A 24,904-nucleotide genomic window follows, 5' to 3' on the forward strand; every position below is an offset into this window, starting at 1 on the left:
AGCAGGTCATTTTTATTGCTGAGTGTGCTACAGTTTATCCATTCACCTACTGAAGGACATCTTGGCTGCTTCCAGTTTTTGGCAGTTATGAATGAAGCTATGATTAATACTCAAGTGCAGATTTTTATGTAGGCAGAAGTTACTTGGATAAATACAAAGGAGTGTGACTGTTACCTGTGATTGTATATAGTAAGACCATTTTGCTTTGTAAGAAACTGCAGAACTTTCTAAAGTGACTATACCTTATTGCATTCCTACCAACATCTAATGAGTTTGTTTTCTGGATATGTTTACTGTTTATGGGCTTCCCTTGTGACTCAGCTGGTAAAGAATCCACCTGCAATGCAGGAGACCTGGGTCCGATCCCTGGGTTGGGAAGATCCCCTGGAGAAGAAAAAGGCTACCTACTCCAGTTTCATGGCCTGGAGAACTCCATGGACTATATATATATAGACCATGGGGTTGCAAAGAGTCGGACACGACTGAGCAGATTTCACTTTCACTTTACTGTTTATATTTCAGATAATACCCTTTTATGTTTTGAATGCAACAAATTACTTTGGTCGTATAGTTGATAAACATGAGGATCTTTGTGCAACTCTTAATGCTGAGATGAAACAGTATTTTGAAGACTCCAGTAATAAAGCAACTGTGGAAAAGATAGAGAAATTTGGATTATATGGGTTAGCAGAAAAATCAGTTTTTCACAGGTAAAATGTCTCTCTTTCATCTCTACAAGTTGTGAAGCATAAGGTAACGTTAAATGGTATTGAATCCCTATTTTCATCTCTGTCCATCTGACCGGTGTGCATATACTGAACCTGGCTGCCTCCCAGGAGGGTGGTGGCAGGGTCGTGTGCCCACATGCCCAGCTCAGCTCTACTCCCGAGCCCGTTGGCCATGGGACTGCTGAGCACAGAGCATGGATGACAGGGTGGCATTTATATGTGATTGTCATCAAGCTGTCACTGTCCTGCACATACGTGCATCTTTAACTCATGGAATTCTTACAAATTCCCATAAAATGAGCACAGTTCTCATTTTACAGATAAGCTGACTGAGTCCTGGGCTTCCCTGGTAGCTCAGCTGGGAAAGAATCCACCTGCAATGCAGGACACCCTGGTTCAATTCCTGGGTCTGGAAGATCTGCTGGAGAAGGGATAGGCTATCCACTCCAGTATTCTTGGGCTTCCCTAGTGTCTCAGCTGGTAAAGAATCTGCCTGCAATGCAGAAGACCTGGGTTCGATCCCTGGGATGGGAAGAGCCCCTGGAGAAGGGAAAGGCTTACCCGCTCCAGTATTCTGGCCTGGAGAATTTCTTGGACTATATAGTCCATGGGGTCACAAAGAGCTGGACACGACTGAACGACTTTCACTGTGTGTGTATACTGAGCCCTGGCAAGGTTATGTGAGTTGTCTAAGGTCTGCTCAGGAAGTGGCAGTCAGGGTTCCATCCTGCCTCACGTGGTGTGTGCTCCCATGTCCGCTGAATGCCACACCTGTCCTCTCTTGATGATAGCCCAGATCGAGAACCTTGGAACATTTAACTTGTCAGATAAAGGAATTTCCTCCTTTCAGAATGCTACACTATCTTTTATGTATGAAGTGAAAGTGTCAGTTGCTCAGTCATGTCTGACTCTTTGTGACCCCATGGACTATAGTCTGCCAGGCTCCTCTGTCCATGGAATTCTCCAGGCAAGAATCCTGGAGTGGGTAGCCATTTCCTACAACAGGGGTTCTTCCTGAACCAGATATCAAACCCAGATCACCTGCATTGCAGGCAGATTCTTTACCATCTGAGCTACTAAGGAAGCCCTTATACTTGAATTAAATAAATAAATCAGGGCTAAGTGCTCTTGCTGACTCTGGCTATTTTATTTCTAGCATGGAGTTAAGCCCTGCAGTTTGGGGGAAACTTCTGTGTGATTTGCTTTTAGCAAGTAAGTTGAGGCGACATTAATTTCCCTTTGGGTCTCTGTGTCAGTCTGAGGCCACTGTCATTCTGCAGGGTTCAGGTGTTGGAGATGCACCAGAAGGAGGACACGTGGGCCCTGGATAATGTCCTTGTGAAATTCATAGATGAAGGCAGGACTGAACTCGTCACAAGAGACCAGTTGCTGCACCTCCCAGAGAGTTTCCACACACTGCCCCCCCAAGCTGTGGAGTTTATCGTTTGTAGAGTGAAACCCGCTGACAATGAAATTGAATGGAATCCAAAGGTGGGTTATTTGGGCTTTTTGTATTTGTTGACTTCTAGAATATATTTAACCCAGAATAAACATGGAGTTGAGGACCAATACTTTGGCCACCTCATGCAAAGAGTTGACTCATTGGAAAAGACCCTGATGCTGGGAGGGATCGGGGGCAGGAGGAGAAGGGGACGACAGAGGATGAGATGGCTGGATGGCATCACTGACTCGATGGACATGAGTTTGAGTGAACTCCGGGTGTTGGTGATGGACAGGGAGGCCTGGCATGCTGCAATTCATGGGGTCACAAAGAGTCGGACACGACTGAGCGACTATACTGAACTGAACTGAACTGAGGTGTATTTGAATTTGGAGTACTGGGTTTGGGTGAAATGCCTCATGTTTGTAGGCAGGAATGCACTTCCCAGCGCTGTGCTTTGAACGTAGCTCTGAACCCTCAGAGGGGTGCCAGACATGATTGGCCATCATTATCGATAGTGCTTCCAGACTTAGAATTGGTATAAAATATGCATTGTGCTAAAAATAAACTGACTGTCACTTAAAGAGAATAAACAGTACAAGTAGCTACAAGAGTGGATACCCCTATTACCTCTCTGGAGGGACCAGGTAATTCCACTGGAGTTGGGAAGATGGGCAAGGAAAGAGAGAAAGTCCAGAAAAGCTTCCAAAGGAAGGGACGTTTCCTCTGGGTCCTTCAGAACAGGTAACTAGGATGTCACCAAGTAGACCAGATAAGGCATTGAAGGCGAAGAAGTCCACCTGTGCCAAGACGCGGCGCACACGGCTGTCCCAGGTAGGCGGAGAGACCAGGCAGACAGTCTTGCTCATCACCAGAGCAGTGATTCCTGTTCATAGCAAGGCTTTTAATTCTTCAGAGGAAGGTTGCATTTCATACACTCTGATTACTAGGATATGAAAGAAGCCATTGCAGATGGCAAAGTGAAAAGTCTGGGTTGTAGACAGGGCACTGAGGACAGGTGCAAGCGTGCGTCCTGAGTACAGGGCCGTCCTGTGGACGCCCCACACCACACGTCCTAATGTGGATGCACAGCTCTCATTCCTGTCAGCTGTCAGCCTGTCTTTAAATGATACATGTTTATTTCTTTAGAAGTTAGATGAGAGTGAGAGAGCGAGTCACACTGGTAGTGGAGACCAGGGCCCCTCAGCCCCAGCGTCACTGGTGTGAGCAGCCCCCGCGCGTGGCCTCCTCCTAGGGAGCAGCAGGAATATTGTGTGCTTGGGACTTGGCACCTGTCCTCGGCCTTCTCCGCTGGTGGTTACCCTTGTTGGTGTCAGGGCATTATGGCCTCCATAACCTGCTTCGTGGGGTGGTCGTGAGGCTCAAATGAAAGGCGCGGAAAAGCTTTTTCTGAAACTATTGAGCACATACAGAATTAAGTATTTCCTTAAAGCTTCAGATAAATTTACTTATGTGTATTTTTTTTTCAGGTTACTAGGTACATTCATCATAAAATTATTGGAAAACTGCATGATGCAAAAGTGATACTGGCTTTAGGAAATACAGTTTGGATTGATCCAATGGTAAGAATGCAGTTTTCTTGAAAAGAAACATGTGTTTGAATGTGCTCAGTCCCTAAGTCATGTCCGACTCTTTGCAGCCCCATGGACTGTAGCCTGCCATGAGATCTTCCAGGCCCCTGCAATTATCCAAATTATTCTAACCTGTTGCTTAAATAACTCTTTGCCTCACATAAATGGAGGCTTATTTGATAAGGGCTCTGTGTGAAGGAGAGTTTGTCTCGTGTTATTTGGGTCATGAATGTGTGGTCATGGGTTTTATGGTTGAAGGGAATCTTTTATGTTGTAACCCAGCACTCACAGGCATGTGTGTATAAATCACATGTGCTCACACATACAACCAAGAGAAAATTCATGAAACTGTTGTTAGTACACGCGACAGTCTCTGCCGTTTACAGTTCTTTCCCAGGAGTCAGTTGTGCACCATTAGTCTCCTTTCACAGCCCTCTGCCCACAGCGGTGGGAAACCCTGCGGCAGTCCCTGCCCTGCAGGAGCACAGCCGTGTGCTGGTCTAGTTGTGAATGATCTTAAACGTGGTCACCAGTGTGGAGGATTCCGTCCTCAGGCTTTCCAAGATGGGTTTTATTATGTTCATGGTTTCTACCTCATCCATTCACCGAATACTTATTGAACACCTCCTGTGTGCCCGGACCTGTATGGGGCACTGGGGTTCCACGCATGAGCAGACAGCTGCCCTGGGGAGCTGCTGTGGGGGTGGGCAGCGGGACAGAAGGCGAGGCCAGGGCCTCGGGTGTCCCCTCTGAGATCTGCTCTCAGGCCAGCAGCGTCTCCACTTTGCTTGCACCCCAGGGACTCTACTTTTCACTTCAGAGTTTTGCTCTATTAGACTTAAATCCGGAGAAGGCAATGGCAACCCACTCCAGTACTCTTTGCCTGGAAAATCCCATGGACGGAGGGGCCTGATGGGCTGCAGTCCATGGGGTCACTAGGAGTTGGACACGACTGAGCAACTTCACTTTCACTTTTCACTTTCCTGCATTGGAGAAGGAAATGGCAACCCACTCCAGTGTTCTTGCCTGGAGAATCCCAGGGACGGGGGAACCTGGTGGGCTGCCGTCTATGGGGTCTCACAGAGTCGGATACGACTGAAGCGACTTAGCAGCAGCAACAGTAGCAGCAGACTTAAATCTTAATTATTATGATTATTTATAAAGTTTAAAGGAATTCAGTTCATAAAAGCTGTTTTGTTAAAAGTTTTTTTTCCCCCTAAGAGTGAAAAAGCCTTAACACTGAAAAAGATGAGTTTGGGTATAAGATTTACAAGTAAGAGGAGAAAAATGATTTTTAGAAGGGAAGGTAGAGACCACCAGTGTAGGTAAATGAAGCGATTGGGCGGCGGGGATGGGGTGGTTCTTAGTTGATGTCATAATAATACTGTGGTGGGTCTTTATTATAGAAATAAAATGGAAACTTTATTAATAAGCAAGGATTTTTTTTAGAACTACAGCCAAGAGAAGGAAGCAAAAAAAAAAAAAGAAAACCCATGTGGCAGATACGCTTCCTCAGCTCCAAAGTGTAACCATGTCAATGGTACCTTGAGGGGGAAACAGACATACCCCACTGCCTTCTCCCCCTACAGCAGCGTGGTCCCCAGCCTGAGAGGAGAAAGGTTCTTCCCTGTTCCTGGATGGGAGAACGTTCCCAATTCCTGGTTCCTGGGGAGGTGCGTCTGCCTTGCTAGCCTGGTCTGCTCCCCCAACCCAGGAGCGCCCTGGGGCCACACCTCCCACCAACAGGAAGCAGACAATTGCAGATTTCCATGTTTTACTTAATTTTGTGTAAACTGAAATGGATGAGAATATTTTGGTTGCAGAAAAAAAACAAATGGAGGAAACTGTCCAAGATACAGGATCTAGAGCCTTGGCATAGGCCCTTTCTGGGCCTCTACAGAGCCTGAGCCTTCTTGTTAGGAGAGGTGAGAGTATGAGAGGAAAACCAGAAAGATCTAAGAGTTGGGTATGTGGTTACAGCATCACGGATGGGTCTTGTCCAGGGTTTTACCCCAGGACTTGATCTTGGTCCCTGCTCCACACCTGGTCGTATTTCCCCAGTACGAGGCTGGGTTCTGGAAGGCTCTGATGAGGAGAGCCTTGCGCGTGGTGGCATGTGCCCTGGTGCATCGAACACTGCACAGTGAGCTAGGGAGGCCATGAGAGAATGCTTGTGATTCATCTAAAGTGCTAAGTGTGGTTCTTGTAAACTTTGTATTTTTTCTTTGATTCAAGGTGCACATTACAAAACTTTCAAACTTGAAAACTTCTGTCATTGATTATAATGTTCGAGCTGAAATTTTGTCAATGGGAATGGGCATTGATAACTCAGAACATGTAGAGCAACTGAAAAAATTATACAAAGGAGCTAAAATGCCATCTTTTGAAGAAAGCCTGAACCAGACCCTGTAAGTGGATTTTTGTCCCCCTTTGGAAGAGCTGTTTTGTGGAAATAGAACTCACAAGTGGTATGAACATTTTTGCTGAAAGTAGAGTAGTCTAATGAGTCTCTGTGTTCCCATCACATTTGGGGAGTCTTATTTTATTCACACTCCAGGCCACACTTTTGTTTTTGCCTGACTATTATAAAACAAATTCCAAATATATTATTTCACCATACCACTTATAGAGTGAACTTTTGTTAGCTTTTTATTGACACCACACATCCAGAAAGGCAAACACAGACCAAGTATGGCTTAATGGGTTTTCTGAGCGTGGAAACTGGCCCAGATCAGAAACAGGGTACCACTCAGAGCTGCCTCCTGGTTCTCCCCAAGGGCACCCGCCTTCCAGACACAAAACAACGCGGATGACTCTTCCCGGGCTCGTTCTTTGAGCCATGCCATGTGTCTCTTGTGTCTCCTGGCATGTTTAACTGTTGCTTGTGGAATTCATGCATATTGTGCGTGCAGCTGTAGACCATGGATGCTCATTGCTGTGTCATATTCCGTTGTATGAACACGGTGTGATTTATTTCCCCATTCTTTTGGTGGGAGGAATTTCCAGGTCTGGGCCACTTCAGGTGGCACTTTAAACATTTCTTCGTCATGTGCTTTGGTGCACTAACGAATGTATTTTTGACAGAATGGAATGGAAACTGCTCAACAGTTTTCCAGATGGGTTGTACCAGTTTTCATGTCCACAGCAAGATAATGAGAGAGACTTCTGAAGTCTCTGAGAGAGTATACTGGCAGCCCCGCGGGAGGGTTGGACTCAGCATGTGTGTCCACCAGAAGGACTTGCATCAAGCACTCCTTTCAGTCAGAAACAGCGGACACCTAGTAGAAAACAGGACAAAAGATGTGAACAGACACTGCACACTGTCCAATTCATTGATTAGCTGTCCAGTAATTAATATGTGAAAGGGTCCTCAGGCTCATGACTGATCAGGGAAATGCAAGTTAAAACCACAGTGGAGCGGTGCCACTTCATAGCCATGGGAAATGAGAGAAAGGAAATACCAAGTGTTGATGAGGATGTGGGACAACAAAAGGCTTTAAAAAACTTGACTAAAGTGCTGTTAGCACAGCTAGCAAAATTATCGGTAATTTCTTAAACTGCATTTTAATTGTGTTAAAATTTACATAACAGAATTTCTCACTTTTGTTTTTTTCAAAGTGTGGTAAAATACACATAAAATCTATCACTGTAACTATTTTTAAAAAAATTTATTGGAGTGTTGTTGCTTTACAATCTTCTGTTAGTTTCTGCTCTGCAGCAAAGTGAATCAGCTATGTGTATACACATATTGTCTCTTTTTTGAATTTCCTTCCCATTTAGGTTACCACAAAACTCTGAGTAGAGTTCCCTATGCTATACAGTAGGTTCTCATTAGTTACCTGTTTTATACATAGCAGCGTATATATGTCAGTCCCCATCTCCCGGTTCATCCCACCCTCCTTCCACCCTTTGGTGACCGTATGTTTTTTCTCTGTGTCTCTGTTTCTGCTTTGCACACAGGTTCGTTTATCTGTCCCATTTTCTAAGATTCCACATATGTGTGTTAACACACGCTGTTTTTCTCTGACTACTATCGAGTATACAGCACAGCGGCGGTGCGCACATTCACGTTGTGTGACCATCAGCACAGTCCATTTGCAGAAGTTTTCAACATCCCAGCCAGACACCCTGTGCCCAGTACACCGTAACCCCCTTTCTTCTCTCCCCTCAGCCCCCGGGAACCTCCTCTGTGCTTTGTTCCCAGTAATTTACCTATCCTGGGCACCTCACACCAAGGGAAGCCTACAACATTTGTCCTTCTCTGTCTGGCTTATTTCACTTCGCATAATGTTTTCAAGGTTTATCCATGTTATAGCAGACGTCAAAATTTTGTCCTTGTTAAGGCTGAAAAATCTTCCGCTGCACGGCTACACTGGCCTTCCCTGGCGGCACTGCATTTTGTTATTCACTCACCCGTAGTGGATATTTGGCTGCTGTAAATGGTGCTGCTGTGAGCACTGGTGTGCAGATACCTAAGTTCCTACTTCCAGGTCTTCTGGAGTTTCTGGATCCTGTGGCAGTTCTGTGTTTCATTTTTTAAACTGACAACCTGTTTCCACAGCAGCTAAGTGTTGTGTTCCCACCAGCAATGCACAAGTGTCCTGTTTTCTCCACATTCTGCCCTAGAAATCAGCCTGAGGTGAAAGCTTAGGGTCTTCTTAGGACTTTTCTGAGCGAGTGTCTTGTCTTGGCTCCAGACAGCTTAGAAAGGACTACACAAATAATTCACAAGGTCGGCTCTGCCCTCTCTGGCTTCATGGGTAGAGCTGGGGGAACAGGAAGTTCTTTCAGTGTTATCTAGAGGGAAATAGGAACTTGGAGTGTCCTAGTCCACCATTTTGTTTTGGATGCTGAAATATTTCTTCTGTCTAACTTTGTTTCAGTTGACCTGATTAGCAGATAAATACTTTTTATTGAAGTTGCCAGTAGGTAAAGTTGAAATTTTAAAAATTCATTCATTTATTCAGCAAACATTTATTGAGTGTCTACTAGGCATGCAGTAGTGAACTAAATAGATGAAGGACTCACATTTTAATGGGGAGAGAAGGACGATAAAGATGTTACAGAGAAACATACGGGATCAGATGGTGGTATGTGAGATGGAGCAGATTAATGCAGAAGCGAAGGGAAGGTGGTTTGGGGTCTGAGATGGTGAGCCAAGACACTAGAGCTGAGTCCTAACCCAGGCAGATGTCGAGAGGTGAAGACTCGAGTGGGCAGGAGAAGGCTTGGTTGTTCCTTGGTTCCAGGACCAGAGAGGGAGGTACAGTGATCAGAGGAGTGAACAAGGGGAGAGTCTAGGTGGAAGCGGTGAGTGGTACTGGGGTCGGATTTTGTTGAACCCCGTGGCCAGTGCAAGGAGTAGGCTCCTCGGAGGAGGAAGTGGAGCCGTGAGAGAGTTTTGAGCAGAGGAAAGACTTATTAATCAGAGCACCCTGGGCTGCTGTGTTGAGAAGAGACTGGAGGGGACGAAGTCTGTGCCTGGGTCGGGACAGGATGACTGTGGCTCAGACTGGGATGGTAGTGTGGAGGTGGGCGAAGCAGCCGATGTCTGAACGTACCTGTATGAGTGTGGTCTCAAGGGTGTGGTCAGCAGATGCTGGGTGTCAAGAGCCAGCTGAGGGGCCTCCACTGCTGAGAGGTGGCCAGCTGTGGGCATCTGAGAAGGTGCAGCCTGGAGCCAGCTGGGGTCACAGGGAGCATCCAGGATGGCAGTGAAGAAGGAGTTTCACGGACCAGGGAGCCGTGAGCTGCACGGTGGTCCTGAGGCCACGTGAAATAAGGATTGAAAACTGATGGGCGGATTTAGTGCTGTGATCGTGGGAGACCTTGAAGTGTTCCTAAATTATTGCTCAGTGTAGGGGAATTTCAGAGAACATGGCAAAGATGAAAACTGTCTGAAGTTTACAGGATTTCTATCTTAATAAAATTGGGTACCTGTGGGATTAGAATATGTTTTGGTTTCTATACACGTTCAGGAAACAAAATTGTTCCATGCTTGCCTTTTTTTTTTTTTTTTTGCTGTGCTGGGTGTTCTTTGCTGCTCGGGCTTTCTCTAGCTGTTAACAGAGCGCGGGCTTCTCAACTGCGGTGGCTTCTCTCACTGTAGAACACAGGCTGTAGGTACGCGGGTTTCAGTAGTTGGAGCACTCGGGCTCTCGAGCACAGGCTCAGTAGTTGAAGCGCATGGGCTTAGTTGCCCTGCAGCTTGTGGACTCTTCCGGACCAGGGATGAAACCCATGTCCCCTGCACTGGCAGGTGGACCCCTATCTACTGCGCCACCAGGGAAGTCCTCCATACTTACTTTTGAGATATTCTTTTAAAACTGAAGATGCCACTGCAGTTGAGTAGGTTTACTCAAGACAAAGGTGGATCACTTACAGGGAGCCCCAAAACTACTGTTGAGCCCGGCTCTGAACCAAGCACCCTGCTCAGTGCCTGTGCACAGATGATTCTGCAGTCGCACAGGAGTGTTGGACGCCTGTGGTCATACATGGAGGGAAGTGCAGAGACCACGGGAGCCACAGAGGAAGCTTGCCTCCCAGGAAGGGACTCCGTTTCAAGAGATGAATAGGCAGCTGTGTATTTCCTGAACCAGAATCGAGGAGCATGGCGCCATTCTTACAGCAGATGGAAAGGGGGACAGAGTCTGGGGACCTGAAAGGTTGACAGACACAGGGGGGCGTGTATAATTGTGTCATTCTGAGTCCTCAGGACTGAGAAGATAGTGGCAGGGTTGGCTGTTCGAGGATGTTTCCCAGAGAGCAGCCAGCTCAGAGGGGAGGAGACACCAAGTGGGTCTGGGACTTGAGTTTCAGGTTATTGAGGTATAAACCTAGAGTGCAGGAAAGTGGATGGGGAGGCTCTAGTTTGCTGGTGTTTGAGGACAGTCATGACGGAGGAGGAAGGAACTGATCCCCAGTAAATGAGGGCCAGGAGGAGGAGGTCAGAGCCTTGGCGGAAGAAGAGGGTGGGCGACAGAGGGTCTAAGGCTGCACGGTGGTGAGGGGAACAAAGCCTGAGAAAGGGGTCCATGCCTGAGTGGTTGGACCATGTGGCACTGCCCTCCATGCCACAGGCTTCATATGTGTCAGTCAGACGTGCCTTTGGAGACACACACACGCACACTCCCTACCCATAGGGGTGTGTATACGTGTATTCGTATAGGTTTGCTCCTTTAGGTTTCATTAACTCAAAAATGATGCACAAGAAATGATTTCTGTTTTCTCCCTTGGGAAAGGAAATTGGTGACTGGGGAACAGGGGAGGGGAGAGATTTTTCACTGTGTAGACCTTTCTATCTATTTCTAAATTACTGAACCACATGTATGTGGTTACCTGTTAAAACAACCAAAAGAAAAACACAATTTTTTATAAGAATGAGATTGCCCTCTATATATTGATATGGTGCAATCTTCAGTTATTAAGTACAATAAAGTAAGGGATAGAAAAGTGAATGTAATGTAGTAGGTTCCCATGTGTTTAAACATGTGTGTGTGTTCTAGATAGAAAGATACAGAGGGCAGTATTTGCTTTTTCTTGCAAAGAATGTTTCTAGCAATAGATCCAGAGTGGTAAGAGGGTGTCTAGGAAGCTGGGACAGGAGAGGAAAGGAGATGGCTTGTACTTCCTGCTCTTTTATCCTCTTTGAAGTGGGCAGCGGTGCATACAATTCTCACAGTTAAGTGATTTGAAAAGAATTTTATTTTGGCAAATGAGTTCCTGCGCCTGTTGCGTGACGTATGTCAACCAGCCGCTCGGCACCTGCCGCCAGCAGCGCCCAGGCGGGCTGACCCGCTTGTCGTCTGTCAGTGAGCCGTAGGTTGCATGCAGGTTTGACTGCCGTAGGAGGCACTTCTCAGCCATGTGTGGCTGGCCTGCCTCCCTCTTGCTGGAAATCCCTGCAGGGAGCCAGATTGTTTCTTTCTTCATCTCACAGTTCACCTCTGCCTCTTCCGCCCAGGGTACCTTCTTCCAGAGAAGACAGTGCTTGTCTGCCGAGCACACAGCAAGAGGACAAGGGCTCAGAGAGAGGAACTGATGCCAAGACAAACTCAGAAAACCAAAAGCATGGTTGGTTATTTAAAAGATGGGTAATATAAGGTCACTAATGCTTGGAAATTTTCTGATGTTTAGGCTTTCCACTTTTAGATGAATTAGAAGGTGATATAAACTGATGTTACCTAACTTTCTATTTTTGACAATTCCGCTTCCAATTTTTTTTCCCTGAAACTTTTTTCCTTTTTGTTATTTGAGGTATAATGCTCATCCAGTAAAAGTGCACGGATCTTAAACATACAGAATCTTCCTGTGTGTACATGTCCACTACCCCACCCGGGTCAGGCTGTTGGCCATTTCCAGAATCCCAGTGGTCTCCCTTATATACCCTTCCTGTCTGTAACCCTGCCTAGGAGCCCTGTTCTTCCTTGCGATACCATCAGTGTTGCTGAATTGGAAGCACATGGTATACACTCTCGTGTCTTCTTTTATTCGACATTATGTCTGTGAAGTTCATCTAGATTATTGTAAGTAGCAGTGGCACTTCATTGCTGAGTTATATTCTGTGATATGGGCTTCCCCTGTGGCTCAACTGGTAAAGAATCTTCCTGCAATGCGGGAGACCTGGGTTCGATCCCCGGGTTGGGAAGATCCCCTGGAGAAGGGAAAGGCCACCCACTCCAGTATGCTGGCCTGGAGAATTCCATGGACCGTATAGTCCATGGGGTCGCAAAGAGTCAGACATGACTGAGCGACTTTCACTTTCGCTTTCATTCTGTGATGAATACACTGCAATTTATTTCCCCATTTTCCTGTTGAAAGACATTGTTTTCAGTTTTTGACTATTGTTAACAAAGCCCCTTATAAACATTTCTGCTCAAGTCTTTGAACGCCTCAGTCGTTTTAGATTGAGAATTTCAATTGCACTGATTTACAAAACGTTATGTGCTGTAGTGGTCCTTGCATGTACTGACTGCTGTTCTGGAGATCGTTAGGGGTCCTAGCAGGTTGAGATAGCAGGCACATTGGAGCAGTGGTGCCCTATGGCCAACAATTACGTGTGGTCCTTTTTCACAGAGCTTACATTCCCAATCGTTTAATCATAATACTGGTCAAGGGAAACAGTTCTTTTCTTAATCTAGTATTTGTTTTATTAGTTACACTAAATGATGTACATTTTACTGTTTTTTAATTGTTCTTTGCAACTGGATACTTTGGTTACTATGAAGTTTATGCTCATATTCTTAGTAGTTCAACTAAAAGTTGCATAAAATGTCAAAAGTACATATATATATATTATATATATATATATATAATGGAGTCATATATACATGTTATTTGTAATATATATGTTATATATTATGGAGTCACATATAAATAACCTATAGGAAAATTTGACTTTTTGGACAGAAACTTTACCTAAAAACACTGGAGGTGCTTCCATTAACAAAACTGCAGAGCCGCCGAAAAGGTATGCTCATTGCTGGGGTCTGCTTTCCTTACTTGCCTAGCAAATACACAGAGATGAGTATATAATCCTCTTCCCTTTCTTCCAGCTTCCACCCACAAATAAAATGGTTCCAAAAAGAGGATGTGGTCATACTGAAGATAAAAATAAGGAATGTAAAAGATTATAAATGTAAATACTTTAGAGATAGAGTTGTTTTCAGGTGGGTTTATGTATAGCTTATAAAACAAAATAGAAATAATTTCTAATGTTTTAAAAGGCTGACTTTATTTCTTTTTGTAAATCTAGTGCCTGGGTAGGAGAGAAATTTTACTTGGCTGATTTGGAGCTGCAAGCCAACATAATAAAAGATGATTGCAAATGCATAATTAAATATGACGAACCTATAATCACTCTTGCAAAAGAGCAAAGGGAGTCTTGGTGTGGCTTACTCAAACAGAGGGTGAGTAGAAGTCAACCATGCTTGGTCTTAACACCCTGAGTATGTTTTATTCTCTCAAGTAATGTAAATTGTTATGTTGAACAGAATCCCAATGTGGCGTTTGATTTTGATCACTGGGAAGACTGTGATGAGGATAAGGAGGATAGCCACTTTGCCAAAGGTAAGAGCAGGTGCACCCACTCCCCAGGAGAGTCGTAGGACCGGAGCATCGTGGGGGTGGACGCATCACTCAGCAGATTCCAGGAATGCAGCCTTTGTAAAAATGGGCCATTACTGTAAAGCCCTTAGGTGTTAGTTTTCTCCTTGGGGTTGATCTCGGTGCTAAATGTTCTGCTTTGAGGAGTATCAACTCTTGGTTATAAACGTACCTCCTTATAACACTTGTACAAATATTTCTCCTAGGAAAATAACTTACCCATATGCAGGCAAATTTTACTTGCATGTTTCTTGCTTAAAATAATGAAAACTTGAGTCACAAAATATAGAGCTAGAACCCAAGGGACTTTTTCTGCAATAACCAAAATAATGGGCGTGGGGGAAGATTTGCTAATGAATCTGTAATTATTAATGCATTTTTGATAATATCTACCTCTTTTAGTTGTAAACTCTAAAAACCTGTCCTGCAACGTGGCAGGCTTGGTTGAGACCAGTGGCAAAAGTTCGGATGAAGATGAAAATGAGAGTGAATGAGAATGTGAATTAAAACCTGCAGAGCATCCAGAGGCTTCTGAACAGAAATGGATATTGCTGTGTGACCGGAAGCTAAGAAGACAGGCAGTCACATTCAGACCGTTTTTCCCTCAAGGATCAAGCGTTACTAAGTGTCACCTTGCGGCACTGGGATTAGTAATGGTGAGAAATTCTTAATTGATAGAAAAATGAGTTGATGATGAGACTCTGGAAGGAAGGTGGAAGCAGAGACACTGTGAGTGCTAGGCTGTCCTGCTGGCCGCCTGCTGTGAAGCCTGCCTTGACACTCAGGTTGAGTGATGCAAGCCAGGCGTTCAGGTAATGAACTGTACCACCTGGAGTTCACTGTTGTTGTCTTTTCATCTAGACCTGTGTTTGGTACATTCTTAAAACCTGATCTTGCACATATAAATTGAGATTTCTTAAAATGCATACTCTGCACTGCTTAAGAGACCTTTTCAATGGCTTCCCTGGTAGCTCAGATAGTTAAGAATCTGCCTGCAGTGCAGGAGACCTGGGTTTGATCTCTAGGTCGGGAAGATCCCCTGGAGAAGGAATTGGCAACCCGCTCCAGTATTCTTGCCTCAGTTCCATGGGCAGAGGACCCCGGCAGGCTACAGTCCATGGGGTCGCAAAGAGTCAGACGTGACTGAGCAACTAACACTTGACTTCACTTTCAGCCATGAGTTAGTTGGCATTCAAGGTAGCTGTGTGTGTGCTAACGCTCCTAGTAGTCTTTACATAGTGATAGCTGGTTTCCCAGGCTAAGCTGACATCTTGCGAAGAGACAGTCCAAGGGTGAGAATGGGCTTGCCTCAGCAATAGCAGCCTGAGCCAGGGCTTTCTGGAGGTAAGGCTTCTGAAGTACCCTCAGAACCTGCAGCGTCCGGGACAGACAGGACACAGGTCTCTCTCCAGTGGAAACTGAAGAGGACTTGTGCCTGGAGGTAATGCTCAGAATACCTGCTCATGGTGAGCCCTGCACACATTCTTGGCCTCAGCCTGCGGCAAGGCTGCAGCACCCGCAGTCATGAGGTCATCAGGAAATGTGCATCTGTCATGAGCGCTTCAATGTGGGACTGCCCAGAGCCTGGCTCTCCACGTTAACTGGGAAGTTAGATGGCGAGCCGCTGGCCAGTTCCCACCCTGTGCACTGCCTCAGTGTGGGGCTGGCAGCTTTGCCTAGAACTGGAAAATAACACGGTAGAACATGACTGTTAGGACAGCCCCCCGAGTCTTTATTCTGTTTTACACATCAGAAAGCACAGGGGCCCACATTTGTCTATGTCCCAGGTATGGAGCACCACCTGAACGGGAGTAAACTTTGTCATCAAGCTGTCGTGCCCCGTGAGCAGGCGCGAACCGTCCTCTTGCTCTCAGTTTCCTCATCTGTAAATAAGATGGTCTCCTTCTTGGTGGGCATTGCCCAGCGGTGGGGCCTGGCGTGCTGCTGGGTGGAGTCATGCCGCTGCCCTCTGGGGGGCGGACGTGGTGTCCAGCCTGGACAGCTGCCAGGATCGCATCCTTGCTGCCACTGTGAGCCCGTGGTTGACCGGCAGGTGTCCGATTGGCGCGTGAGGTGTACCCGCGGTCCTTTTTTCCTGGCTAAACTGGGCAGGCTCTTCAGGAAGTTGTGCTGTCTTTGCTGGCAGAGGTTCTGATTCTGTGCAGCTCTTGTAACATTCTTATCCCATTTTGGTAAATACAGCTTTCGCTCCCACCGGGGAGGCCTTTGGGTCGATGGCCAGGCCTGCTGAGCTGCACCGGCTTTTTCCCTGAGGTTGTTGGCCACCTGCAGTGTATGCGCCATTGTATTGTCTCTTTTGTAAAACACAACACATAATAATAGCAAGCAGCAGAGCTGCACAGGTGTGTGCCCAGGTCAAGTGATGGGGTTTCCTGTTCTCAGAGAAGATGTAACATTGGTTCTCTTGTGTGGTTCACTAACAGCTGAGTGAAAGTATTGGGCAGAGCACGGCTACATGTTTAAATTTCAATTTCTTTTTTCAGACATTTAAATTTATGACTATTTGAAGTTCTGAATTACGTTCTGTAAGATACAGGAGTACTGGCTTGTGAAATGTAAACAGTTACTCACTGTTTTTTGTTGTTGTTGTTCTCTATTATTATATGTACTGATTTCATGTTTTGGGAAATTTTTTGAAATGCATGGTAAAAGTACCTTTACATGCTTCTAAAATTGCTCATGTTCTTAGTTTTGGTGTGAAAGTCTTTTGCAATATATCAATAAAATTTCAGTGTTTTCACGGAAATGTTACTTTTTCCATTCTTTTAGACCATATTTTGTCAGGAATATTCCTGAGTGCCAAATGCAATAGAATTTTATACAGCATACGTCCTGGCTTGACTAAAATACCAATGAAGGTTGTCAGGGGACCTGTGACGCGGAGCTTCTGTGGACACAGGCTGTGGGTGGTCCTGGGCAGTCAGCTGTGCCCTGCAGGCCTTGACAGCCAGCCTGGGACGGACCTGCCCCCTGCGCCCCCGGTGAAAGACAGGAAGGGGTGGAGGCAGGTAGGAAAGCACTCGTACTTGAATATTTTAAAAATCTATTTCAATCAAAGCAAAGTTCCATCAATTTTATATTTAAATGTATATATGTGTGTATGTGTGTATATACATATACGTGTGTGTGTGTGTGTATACGTATATATACCCTTCTGATGATGGAGCTGAAAGAACACCTTTATTGAAGCAGGTGTGACGTGCCCCTTGCTAGAGTCGCTGCGTGGAGCCAGTGGCTCTGATGTACTCCTTCCCGCCACCACCGTTCTTCTGGGTTATGTCCTTGCCTGCTGATTTCAGCCAGCACCCACCCAGAGAACTAAGGATAGCTAAAAATAATAGTATCATACACGTGTGAATATGTTTGTTTCTTTTTCCTTAAGAAAAACATCAGGAAGAAATAACCACAAATATTGCTTACAAAAATAAGTTCATCACAGCTTGGATTTGGCACAAGAGGCAGAGCTTGTTACTCTGGAGCTTCCTCTGGGGGGACGACTTCCATCAGCATCTGAAGGTGCATGGTGAGAGGCTCTGGGGGGGGAAGTGCAGTTAGAAAAGCGTCATTAAAAATCAGCTTCACCCCACTTATTGGTGAGCAGTGATAGTGTTACTCCTTGGTGATGTGTCTCCTGTTAGAGCCTGTGCACGGGGGACACAGTAGGTAGAGAGGGACAGACCCATCCTGGGAGCTATGGTGGTTCTTTGGAGATAAGTTATTTCCCATTAAAGCATTAGGAACCTGCTAAATATTTTACTGCCACCAAACCATTTGTAGGAAAAATATGAATGCCTCAGTTATATGTGTATATTTAACTACCACTGACCAAGGCTGAATATGTAGTCTGAAGTCACTTAGTTGGCATCTCCTTTAAAATACAGGTGGTTCATTCTCTTCACTTCCTTAATTCTAACTTAACAGTTTTTGTTGGGAACAGCTTGGCTAAACACTCAAAGCTGAGAAATAGGTGTATTTGGGTGGGGCCTTTAGGTTGTAAGTTATCCTGGCTAGATTCTCTGTCAATATAATCAAATGCAAGTCCATTTTCAGAGGCATAGGCAAGTGTGGCTGGTTTTCTGATAGTTATTAACCTTTTCTTTCATTTTTATAGTAGAGCACCAGCAACCCCTCAGCTTTAGGCTTAGATCAGCGTAAAGAGGTTGGAGGCAGGAGGAGCTCTTTCAAGAAAGGAGCAAAGTCCTTGGGAAATACTAGAGGCCACAGGTGGACCCCAGGGGTGTCACACTGAGGGGAACAGGTCACGTGTCCTCCCAAAGAGGAGATGAAATTTTGTTAGCTGTGTGAGACCCTGTGACAAGAAAGTCCTGGTAGCATCGGGACAGATGAGGCTGCGGGGTGTTGGGCTTGCCTTGCTTCACTAATAGCCCAGCGGTTCCCCGGTTGATACTTACTTGAGATTTTCTGAGCCCATCCAAACTTATGGTAGACAAAAAGGAAATAAAATACAAGGCCACTCAGCATAAACAACACACAGTAGAGATATTCCCACGCAGGTGCGCTGATGATTGGGGCCAAAACCAAAAACACGGATAAGAAAGTCACCAAGATGGGGATGAAAATGGGCACCTGCGGGCAGAACAACATGGAGTCATGACTCGGCGTGAGCACTTGTTTCCCTTTTGACATTTTTCATACCCTTGACAGAGAAAGAAGAATATAGTTTCCATCACTTGTAAGTAAATTTGCCGACCTTATTTCACCTGTTCTTTTCCTTTTCCCTAGAATATAAAGAAAACACCTTCACGTCATTTTTACCTGTAAAATACACATCATGCACTTCTAACCGACAAGGACTTCGATGTTAACCTGTTGGTTCCCTCCTTTCTCTGTCTCGTCATTAATTTGTTGCCGGAATTGGATGGTGTGTCCTACACTGTCTTCATCTTGCTCTGCTGATAACTTGCTCCTCTGTCCCTCTCGTTTGTTAAAACTGGTGGCTAGACCTGGGGGCAAGAGCCTTTTGTGGTGGAGCGGTGCACTGGTGGAGCGGTGCACTTCGTTTCGTCACTTCAGGAAGCACTTAAGGTCTGACTGCCACACTTTGGAATCCCTGAAGTCAATCACTGAGTTCAGGGGCTTGGGAGACATCCAGTCCTAGCAGGTCTGGATTCACCCATTTCTCCAGGGAGCTGTTTCTTTTCGGTAGGAAATGGACACTTAGAAACCATCATCTGAGTGCTTGGAGTATTCAGTGTTCTTTCACCAGGACAGAGAAAAATCTTTTTTTTTTCACGAAGCAGAAAACATTGCACAAATGATTCTAATAGTTTTGATTCAAATGTAAGATTGCACTTTTTTCCTTACTTTACTCTAGACTTGCATTTTCTTTCCTAATGCTTCTTTTCGAAAATCTTCATAATGGCTTTCACATGGTTACTTATTTTCTTTATCTTACAATGTGTCTATAATAAAATAACGACACCAGTTCAATTCAGGTCAGTTGCTCAGTCGTCTGACTCTTTGCAACCCCATGGACTGCAGCATGCAGGATTCCCTCTACCAGTACTACCATTGTAAGTACTATGAAGTTAAGACTTTTTTTTGCAGTTCTTTTTAACAGAAGAGTATAAGCCACAAGGGAAATGCAGTTAAAAGTCATGCACTTTAGTATCAGTTCTGGTAATTATGCTGTGTGGTTATGTCATCTACTTTTTATAGAGTAATATTTTTTTATCTCCATTTGTTCGGAGTTTTCAGGGATTTGCTCTTTCCCTTTGCAGTGTTTAATTTTTTGATATTATAAATTTTTTCTTGAGTTTGCTTTATTCGTCCATTATTTCTTTTTGAGAATAAGCACATGTATATGCACAAATATGCATACACCTGTTCATCTTCCACTACCCTTACATAAAAGGTAGCAAATGCATAAAACACAGTGTTACACCTTATTTTTTTCCATTAATATACTTCAGAGGTAGCAGTGCTGTATAAAATTACTTACGCATTTTACTATGCATACCATTCTATTTGGTGGATGTTCCAAACTTATCCAGCTAGTCTTCCACTAATTGACATTTGGGTTGTGTTGAGGCTTTTGCTTTTACAGTTAATGCTACAATAAATTACCTTGGGTATGTTTCATATTTTTTGTCAACTTCACTTTGGGATCAGTTCAGTTCAGTCGTTCAGTCGTGTCCGACTCTTTGAGACCCCATGAATCGCAGCACGCCAGGCCTCCCTGTCCATCACCAACTCCCAGGGTTCACTCAAACTCATGTCCATCAAGTCGGTGATGCCATCCAGCCATATCATCCTCTGTCGTCCCCTTCTCCTGCCCCCAACCCCTCCCAGCATCAGAGTCAACTCTTCACATGAGGTGGCCAAAGTATTGGAGTTTCAGCTTCAGCATCAGTCCTTCCAGTGAACACCCAGGACTGATCTCCTTTAGAATGGACTGGTTGGATCTTCTTGCAGTCCAAGGGACTCTCAAGAGTCTTCTCCAACATCACAGTTCAAAAGCATCAATTCTGCAGCATTCAGCTTTCTTCACAGTCCAACTGTCACATCCATACATGACCACTGGAAAAACCATAGTCTTGACTAGACTTTGGGATAGATTACCTCAAAACAGGATGACTGGGTCACAAGGTAAATCCATATGTAATTTTGCTGGATATGGCCAGGTTTCCATCCATAGTAGCCATATCATTTGAATTCCAGGACACAACTGAAGCAACTTAGCAGTAGCAGCAGCAGTGTTGGAGAAGGCTGTTTCCCCATGGCCACCTCCATGGGGTGTGGCCAAACTCTGGGATTTCTGCCCCATCTTACAAGCAAGAAATGGTAGCTTGTTAGAATTCTGGCACCTGTCTCTTCTTAGGAACAAAACTGAGTGTGCTGGGGTCCATTTGTTTCATGTTTAAGTCTCACTGCATTCTTCTCATTGAACTTTGTTGACTTGTGTCCATTTATATCTTTTGTCCATTTCAGTTGTTAGTAACTCCCATCTCAATTTTTGGAACTCTTTAAATGAGGGCTGTTACCTTTTGTGTGTGTGATATTATTGAAGATATTTCCCCCAATATTATATGTATGTGCTTTCAATTTTCTTCTCCTTATTTGAATGCATGCATTTTTATTTTGGCCAGGAGATATGGTTGCCCCTTTTTAAAAAATTACTCCTTGATTTTTGAGTCACTGGAAAGGTTTTCTCCATTCTTGGATTACAAAACAGTTTATGTTTTCTTCATGCATCAGTACTATGATATTTAAATTTTAGAATCTGTATTTTAACATTTAATGGCCAGGTTTTCCCTGGCCATTCTTGCTATTAGTAGTTTGTTCTTCAATATAAACTGTAAAATCAGCTTGTCTAACTCCAGAGAAAAAAATTAGATGGTGTTTTTTATTATAGTGACATGAAATGTCTAAATGAAGGATGCTGAGTCTCCCTATCCAAGAAGATGATGAATTTCCATTTGTTCAAGTTCCTTTTTTTGTCTTGCAGGAGAATTTTACTTTTCCATGGAGAAGTCTAGCCTCTTGTTAAAGTTTATGGCTAGGTTTTTGTTTCGGATGGAGTAGGGGGAAGATGAGGTGTTGTCTTTCACTTTCTTTTAATTGGACATCATTTTTATAAAGAAAGGCTATTGATTTCAGTGTCTTAATTTTATGTCTTATTACTTTACTATATTTTCTTGTAGTTTTTTCTTTGATCCTTTTGGGTTTTCCAGGTGTACACTTTTATTTTCTTTGAGTGGAGAAAGACTTTCAAAAATCTTCTCTAATCCTTAGGCTCCTAATTGCTTTCTCTTACGTAATTGCCTTGCTGCTATCTTCAGAGCAGTGTTAGTTGATAGTAGAAATCAATAGAAGGAAGGCATTCTTGTCTTAGACCTAGCAGGGATCTCTCTAGTATTAAGGTTAGCAGTTAAGCTTATCAATTAAGATTGCTTTTTGCCATAAGGTGTGTTTGTGTGTGTGATCATACCAAGGAAAAGATTATGCGTTTCTAATTGTGTTTCTATGAGTGATGTATGTTGAATTTTATCTGGTGGTTTCTGGCATCTGTGGGAGGTGATCATAGGGGTATTCACCATAGGTATATTAATATGATGAATTATATCCCCCATGAATTAAATCCAGTTCATTCTAATCTTCAGCCATGCTTACACAGACTTGACTTAGTCGTGGTATGTTTTTAATATAATTGGATTCCATTAAATTATTTTATGATTTTTCTATCAATATTCAAAAGTGAGATTGGTCTGTGATTTTTCTGTGCTGTCTTTGTAAGGTTTGGTATTAGTGTTACAGTCCATAAAAATAATTTGAAAAATCAGTAAAACAACCTGTAGCTTACCTTAAAAAGAAAAACAGAAAGCATAAATACACAGATAAACAAAAATGGAGAAATAATCTCCAGAACATAGGAAGTTTTTTTAAAAAAATCATAAACTATTTTGTATAGCTGTATACAAATAAATTCAAACACCTACATGAAATGGACAGTTTTCTAGGAAAATACAGCTTACTACCCCAGCAGAATCTGAGTTCATGGTGAAATTCTAAAAAATAATCCAGTTAAGAATCTTAAGTTCTTTCTTTAGGTTTACTGATTCCTTCTACATTCTTTTGGTTTTATTGATTTTTCTCTTGCTTTTTGAGTTGTCTATTTAATTTGTTTTCATTTTTATTGATGTAAGTAATATAGCAGAACTTCCTTAAAGTACTGATCATAGATGTCTTGTTTTGTTATTAATTTGTTATTTTTAGGAATTTATGTACTTTCATTTCCTGTCTCCATTTGACATTAACAAACATCTCCATTAACATTTTTAGGAATTTATGTACTTTCATTTCCTGTCTCCATTTGACATTAACAAACATCTCCATTAACAAAAAGATGTTAATTTTTAAAATCGATGTCCTGTTTTATTGCATTATAGACAGAGAATGTACTTTGTAACATTCCTGACTTTTTAATTGGAGTTTTTCTTGGTGGCATTACAAATTCAGACATGTCCTCTCTTCACTTGAAAAGGTGTGATTGCTATTTGGGGAACTCAGAATTTGATAGGAATCTCTAAAATGTACCTGTTATATTGTTTTAGCTCTTCAGTCGCCTTTACTAGTGATGTGCCTGGACCAACCCTGCTCTGAGGGAGATGTTTTAAAGCCTTCTATTTGTGTGTGCCTGTTTCTCCTCCTGTTTCCTGTAGTTTGTTCCCTAAAAGTAATTATGTGGTGGGGTAAACAGGTTTTCACAACTCTTCTCTCTTTAGCCATTATTACTTAATGGTCTTTGTCTTGTGTTCTGGGTCTGAGTGCTTGTCTGATATCACAGCCCGTTTTCTACGAATTTTCATTTGCTTCATTTTTTTTTTGCCTATCCTTTTAATCTTTCACCACTTTGTAAACCTGCCTAAAAATTATTTTTTTCTTTTAATGGCCAATTTAAACTATTTAGGCTGAATAAGGCAGTTTATTCATACAGCTGGTAAGTTTTGTTTTCATATTATTTCACATGTCTGTATAAAGTACCTTCTACTTAACTGTCATTTTCTTGCCCTTTAAAGAGTAGCATTCTGTGGGAAAACTCTCACCAGAGGCTCTACTTTCTTTATTGTTAAAGTGGGGAAAATTACTGTGTATCAGGTGAAATCCTAAACTTCTAAGTAGAGTTTTCAGATATAACTAAAAGATAGTAAATGCATATATATATCCAACATGTGCTATGGGCTTCTCTGGTGGCTCAGTGGTAAAGAATCCACCTGCAATGCAGGAGACAAGGGTGCAGTCCCTGGGTCTGCAGGATCCCCTGGAGAGAAGGAAATGGCAACTCATTCCAGTATTCTTGCCTGGAAAATGCCTGGATGGAGAAGCCTGGGGGGCCACAGTCCCTGAGGCCGCAGAGAGTCAGACACGAGTTAGTGAGTACACAACAACAAATGTGTTATACCTAGAAGTTAGCTGCTTTAAAAAATCATTTCCTGGCACCAGTTAGTGTGATTGTTAGTAAATGGTTACCTTTAATGCAATAACATGTTTCCCAAAGTCTGAGATATGCACGCTTTTCCACACTTTTCAGCACACCTACACACGATGGTAACTTGTGTCGGGTTTGGAATGTCATTTGAAACTTTTCACACACAGAAATACAAAAAACCTCGAATAGCCAAAGCGATCTTGAGAAAGAAGAATGGAACTGGAGGAATCAACCTACCTGACTTCAGGCTGTACTACAAAGCTACAGTCATCAAGACAGTATGGTACTGGCACAAAGACAGAAATATAGATCAATGGAACAAAATAGAAAGCCCAGAGATAAATCCACGCACATATGGACACCTTATCTTTGACAAAGGAGGCAAGAATATACAATGGATTAAAGACAATCTCTTTAACAAGTGGTGCTGGGAAATCTGGTCAACCACTTGTAAAAGAATGAAACTAGAACACTTTCTAACACCATACACAAAAATAAACTCAAAATGGATTAAAGATCTCAACGTAAGACCAGAAACGATAAAACTCCTAGAGGAGAACATAGGCAAAACACTCTGACATACATCACAGCAGGATCCTCTATGACCCACCTCCCAGAATATTGGAAATAAAAGCAAAAATAAACAAATGGGACCTAATTGACCTTAAAAGCTTCTGCACATCAAAGGAAACTATTAGCAAGGTGAAAAGACAGCCTTCAGAATGGGAGAAGATAATAGCAAATGAAGCAACTGACAACTAATCTCAAAAATATACAAGCAACTCCTACAGCTCAACTCCAGAAAAATAAATGACCCAATCAAAAAATGCGCCAAAGAACTAAATAGACATTTCTCCAAAGAAGACATACAGATGGCTAACAAACACATGAAAAGATGCTCAACATCACTCATTATCAGAGAAATGCAAATCAAAACCACTATGAGGTACCATTTCACACCAGTCAGAATGGCTGTGATCCAAAAGTCTACAAGTAATAAATGCTGGAGAGGGTGTGGAGAAAAGGGAACCCTCTTCCACTGTTGGTGGGAATGCAAACTAGTACAGCC

At 43.4% G+C, this 24,904-nt stretch overlaps 2 protein-coding genes across 11 annotated transcripts in view; one reads left to right on the top strand and one right to left on the bottom strand.

The window, feature by feature from the left end:
* Positions 1-16,632, top strand: part of TDRD12 (tudor domain containing 12) — a 77,073-nt gene extending 60,441 nt beyond the window's left edge. For 3 of the 4 annotated variants that reach the window (XM_055553430.1, XM_055553433.1, XM_055553432.1), the window contains 10 exons: positions 523-710; positions 1,985-2,219; positions 3,660-3,752; positions 5,997-6,169; positions 11,725-11,834; positions 13,170-13,230; positions 13,316-13,429; positions 13,516-13,669; positions 13,754-13,829; positions 14,268-16,632. In XM_055553430.1, the coding sequence (XP_055409405.1) occupies positions 523-710; positions 1,985-2,219; positions 3,660-3,752; positions 5,997-6,169; positions 11,725-11,834; positions 13,170-13,230; positions 13,316-13,429; positions 13,516-13,669; positions 13,754-13,829; positions 14,268-14,359 (1,296 nt within the window). In that variant the 3' untranslated portion in view covers positions 14,360-16,632. The remainder of the gene's footprint in view (positions 1-522; positions 711-1,984; positions 2,220-3,659; positions 3,753-5,996; positions 6,170-11,724; positions 11,835-13,169; positions 13,231-13,315; positions 13,430-13,515; positions 13,670-13,753; positions 13,830-14,267) is intronic. The other variant, XM_055553431.1, reaches the window with a different exon arrangement.
* The window catches only part of SLC7A9 (solute carrier family 7 member 9), a 37,368-nt gene continuing 28,596 nt past the window's right edge, over positions 16,133-24,904 (bottom strand). For 3 of the 7 annotated variants that reach the window (XM_055553437.1, XM_055553440.1, XM_055553441.1), the window contains 2 exons: positions 18,299-18,473; positions 17,236-17,419 (listed from right to left, as the gene is read on the bottom strand). In XM_055553437.1, coding sequence (XP_055409412.1) covers positions 17,355-17,419; positions 18,299-18,473 — 240 coding nt within the window. In that variant the 3' untranslated portion in view covers positions 17,236-17,354. Of the gene's footprint in view, positions 16,152-17,044; positions 17,215-17,235; positions 17,420-18,298; positions 18,474-21,567; positions 22,210-23,254; positions 23,668-24,904 lie in introns of those variants that run through there. The other 4 variants (XM_055553439.1, XM_055553438.1, XM_055553444.1 and 1 more) reach the window with 4 other exon arrangements.

The sequence above is a fragment of the Bubalus kerabau genome, chromosome 17 (assembly GCF_029407905.1).
Source record: "Bubalus kerabau isolate K-KA32 ecotype Philippines breed swamp buffalo chromosome 17, PCC_UOA_SB_1v2, whole genome shotgun sequence".
Lineage (NCBI taxonomy): Eukaryota > Metazoa > Chordata > Mammalia > Artiodactyla > Bovidae > Bubalus > Bubalus kerabau.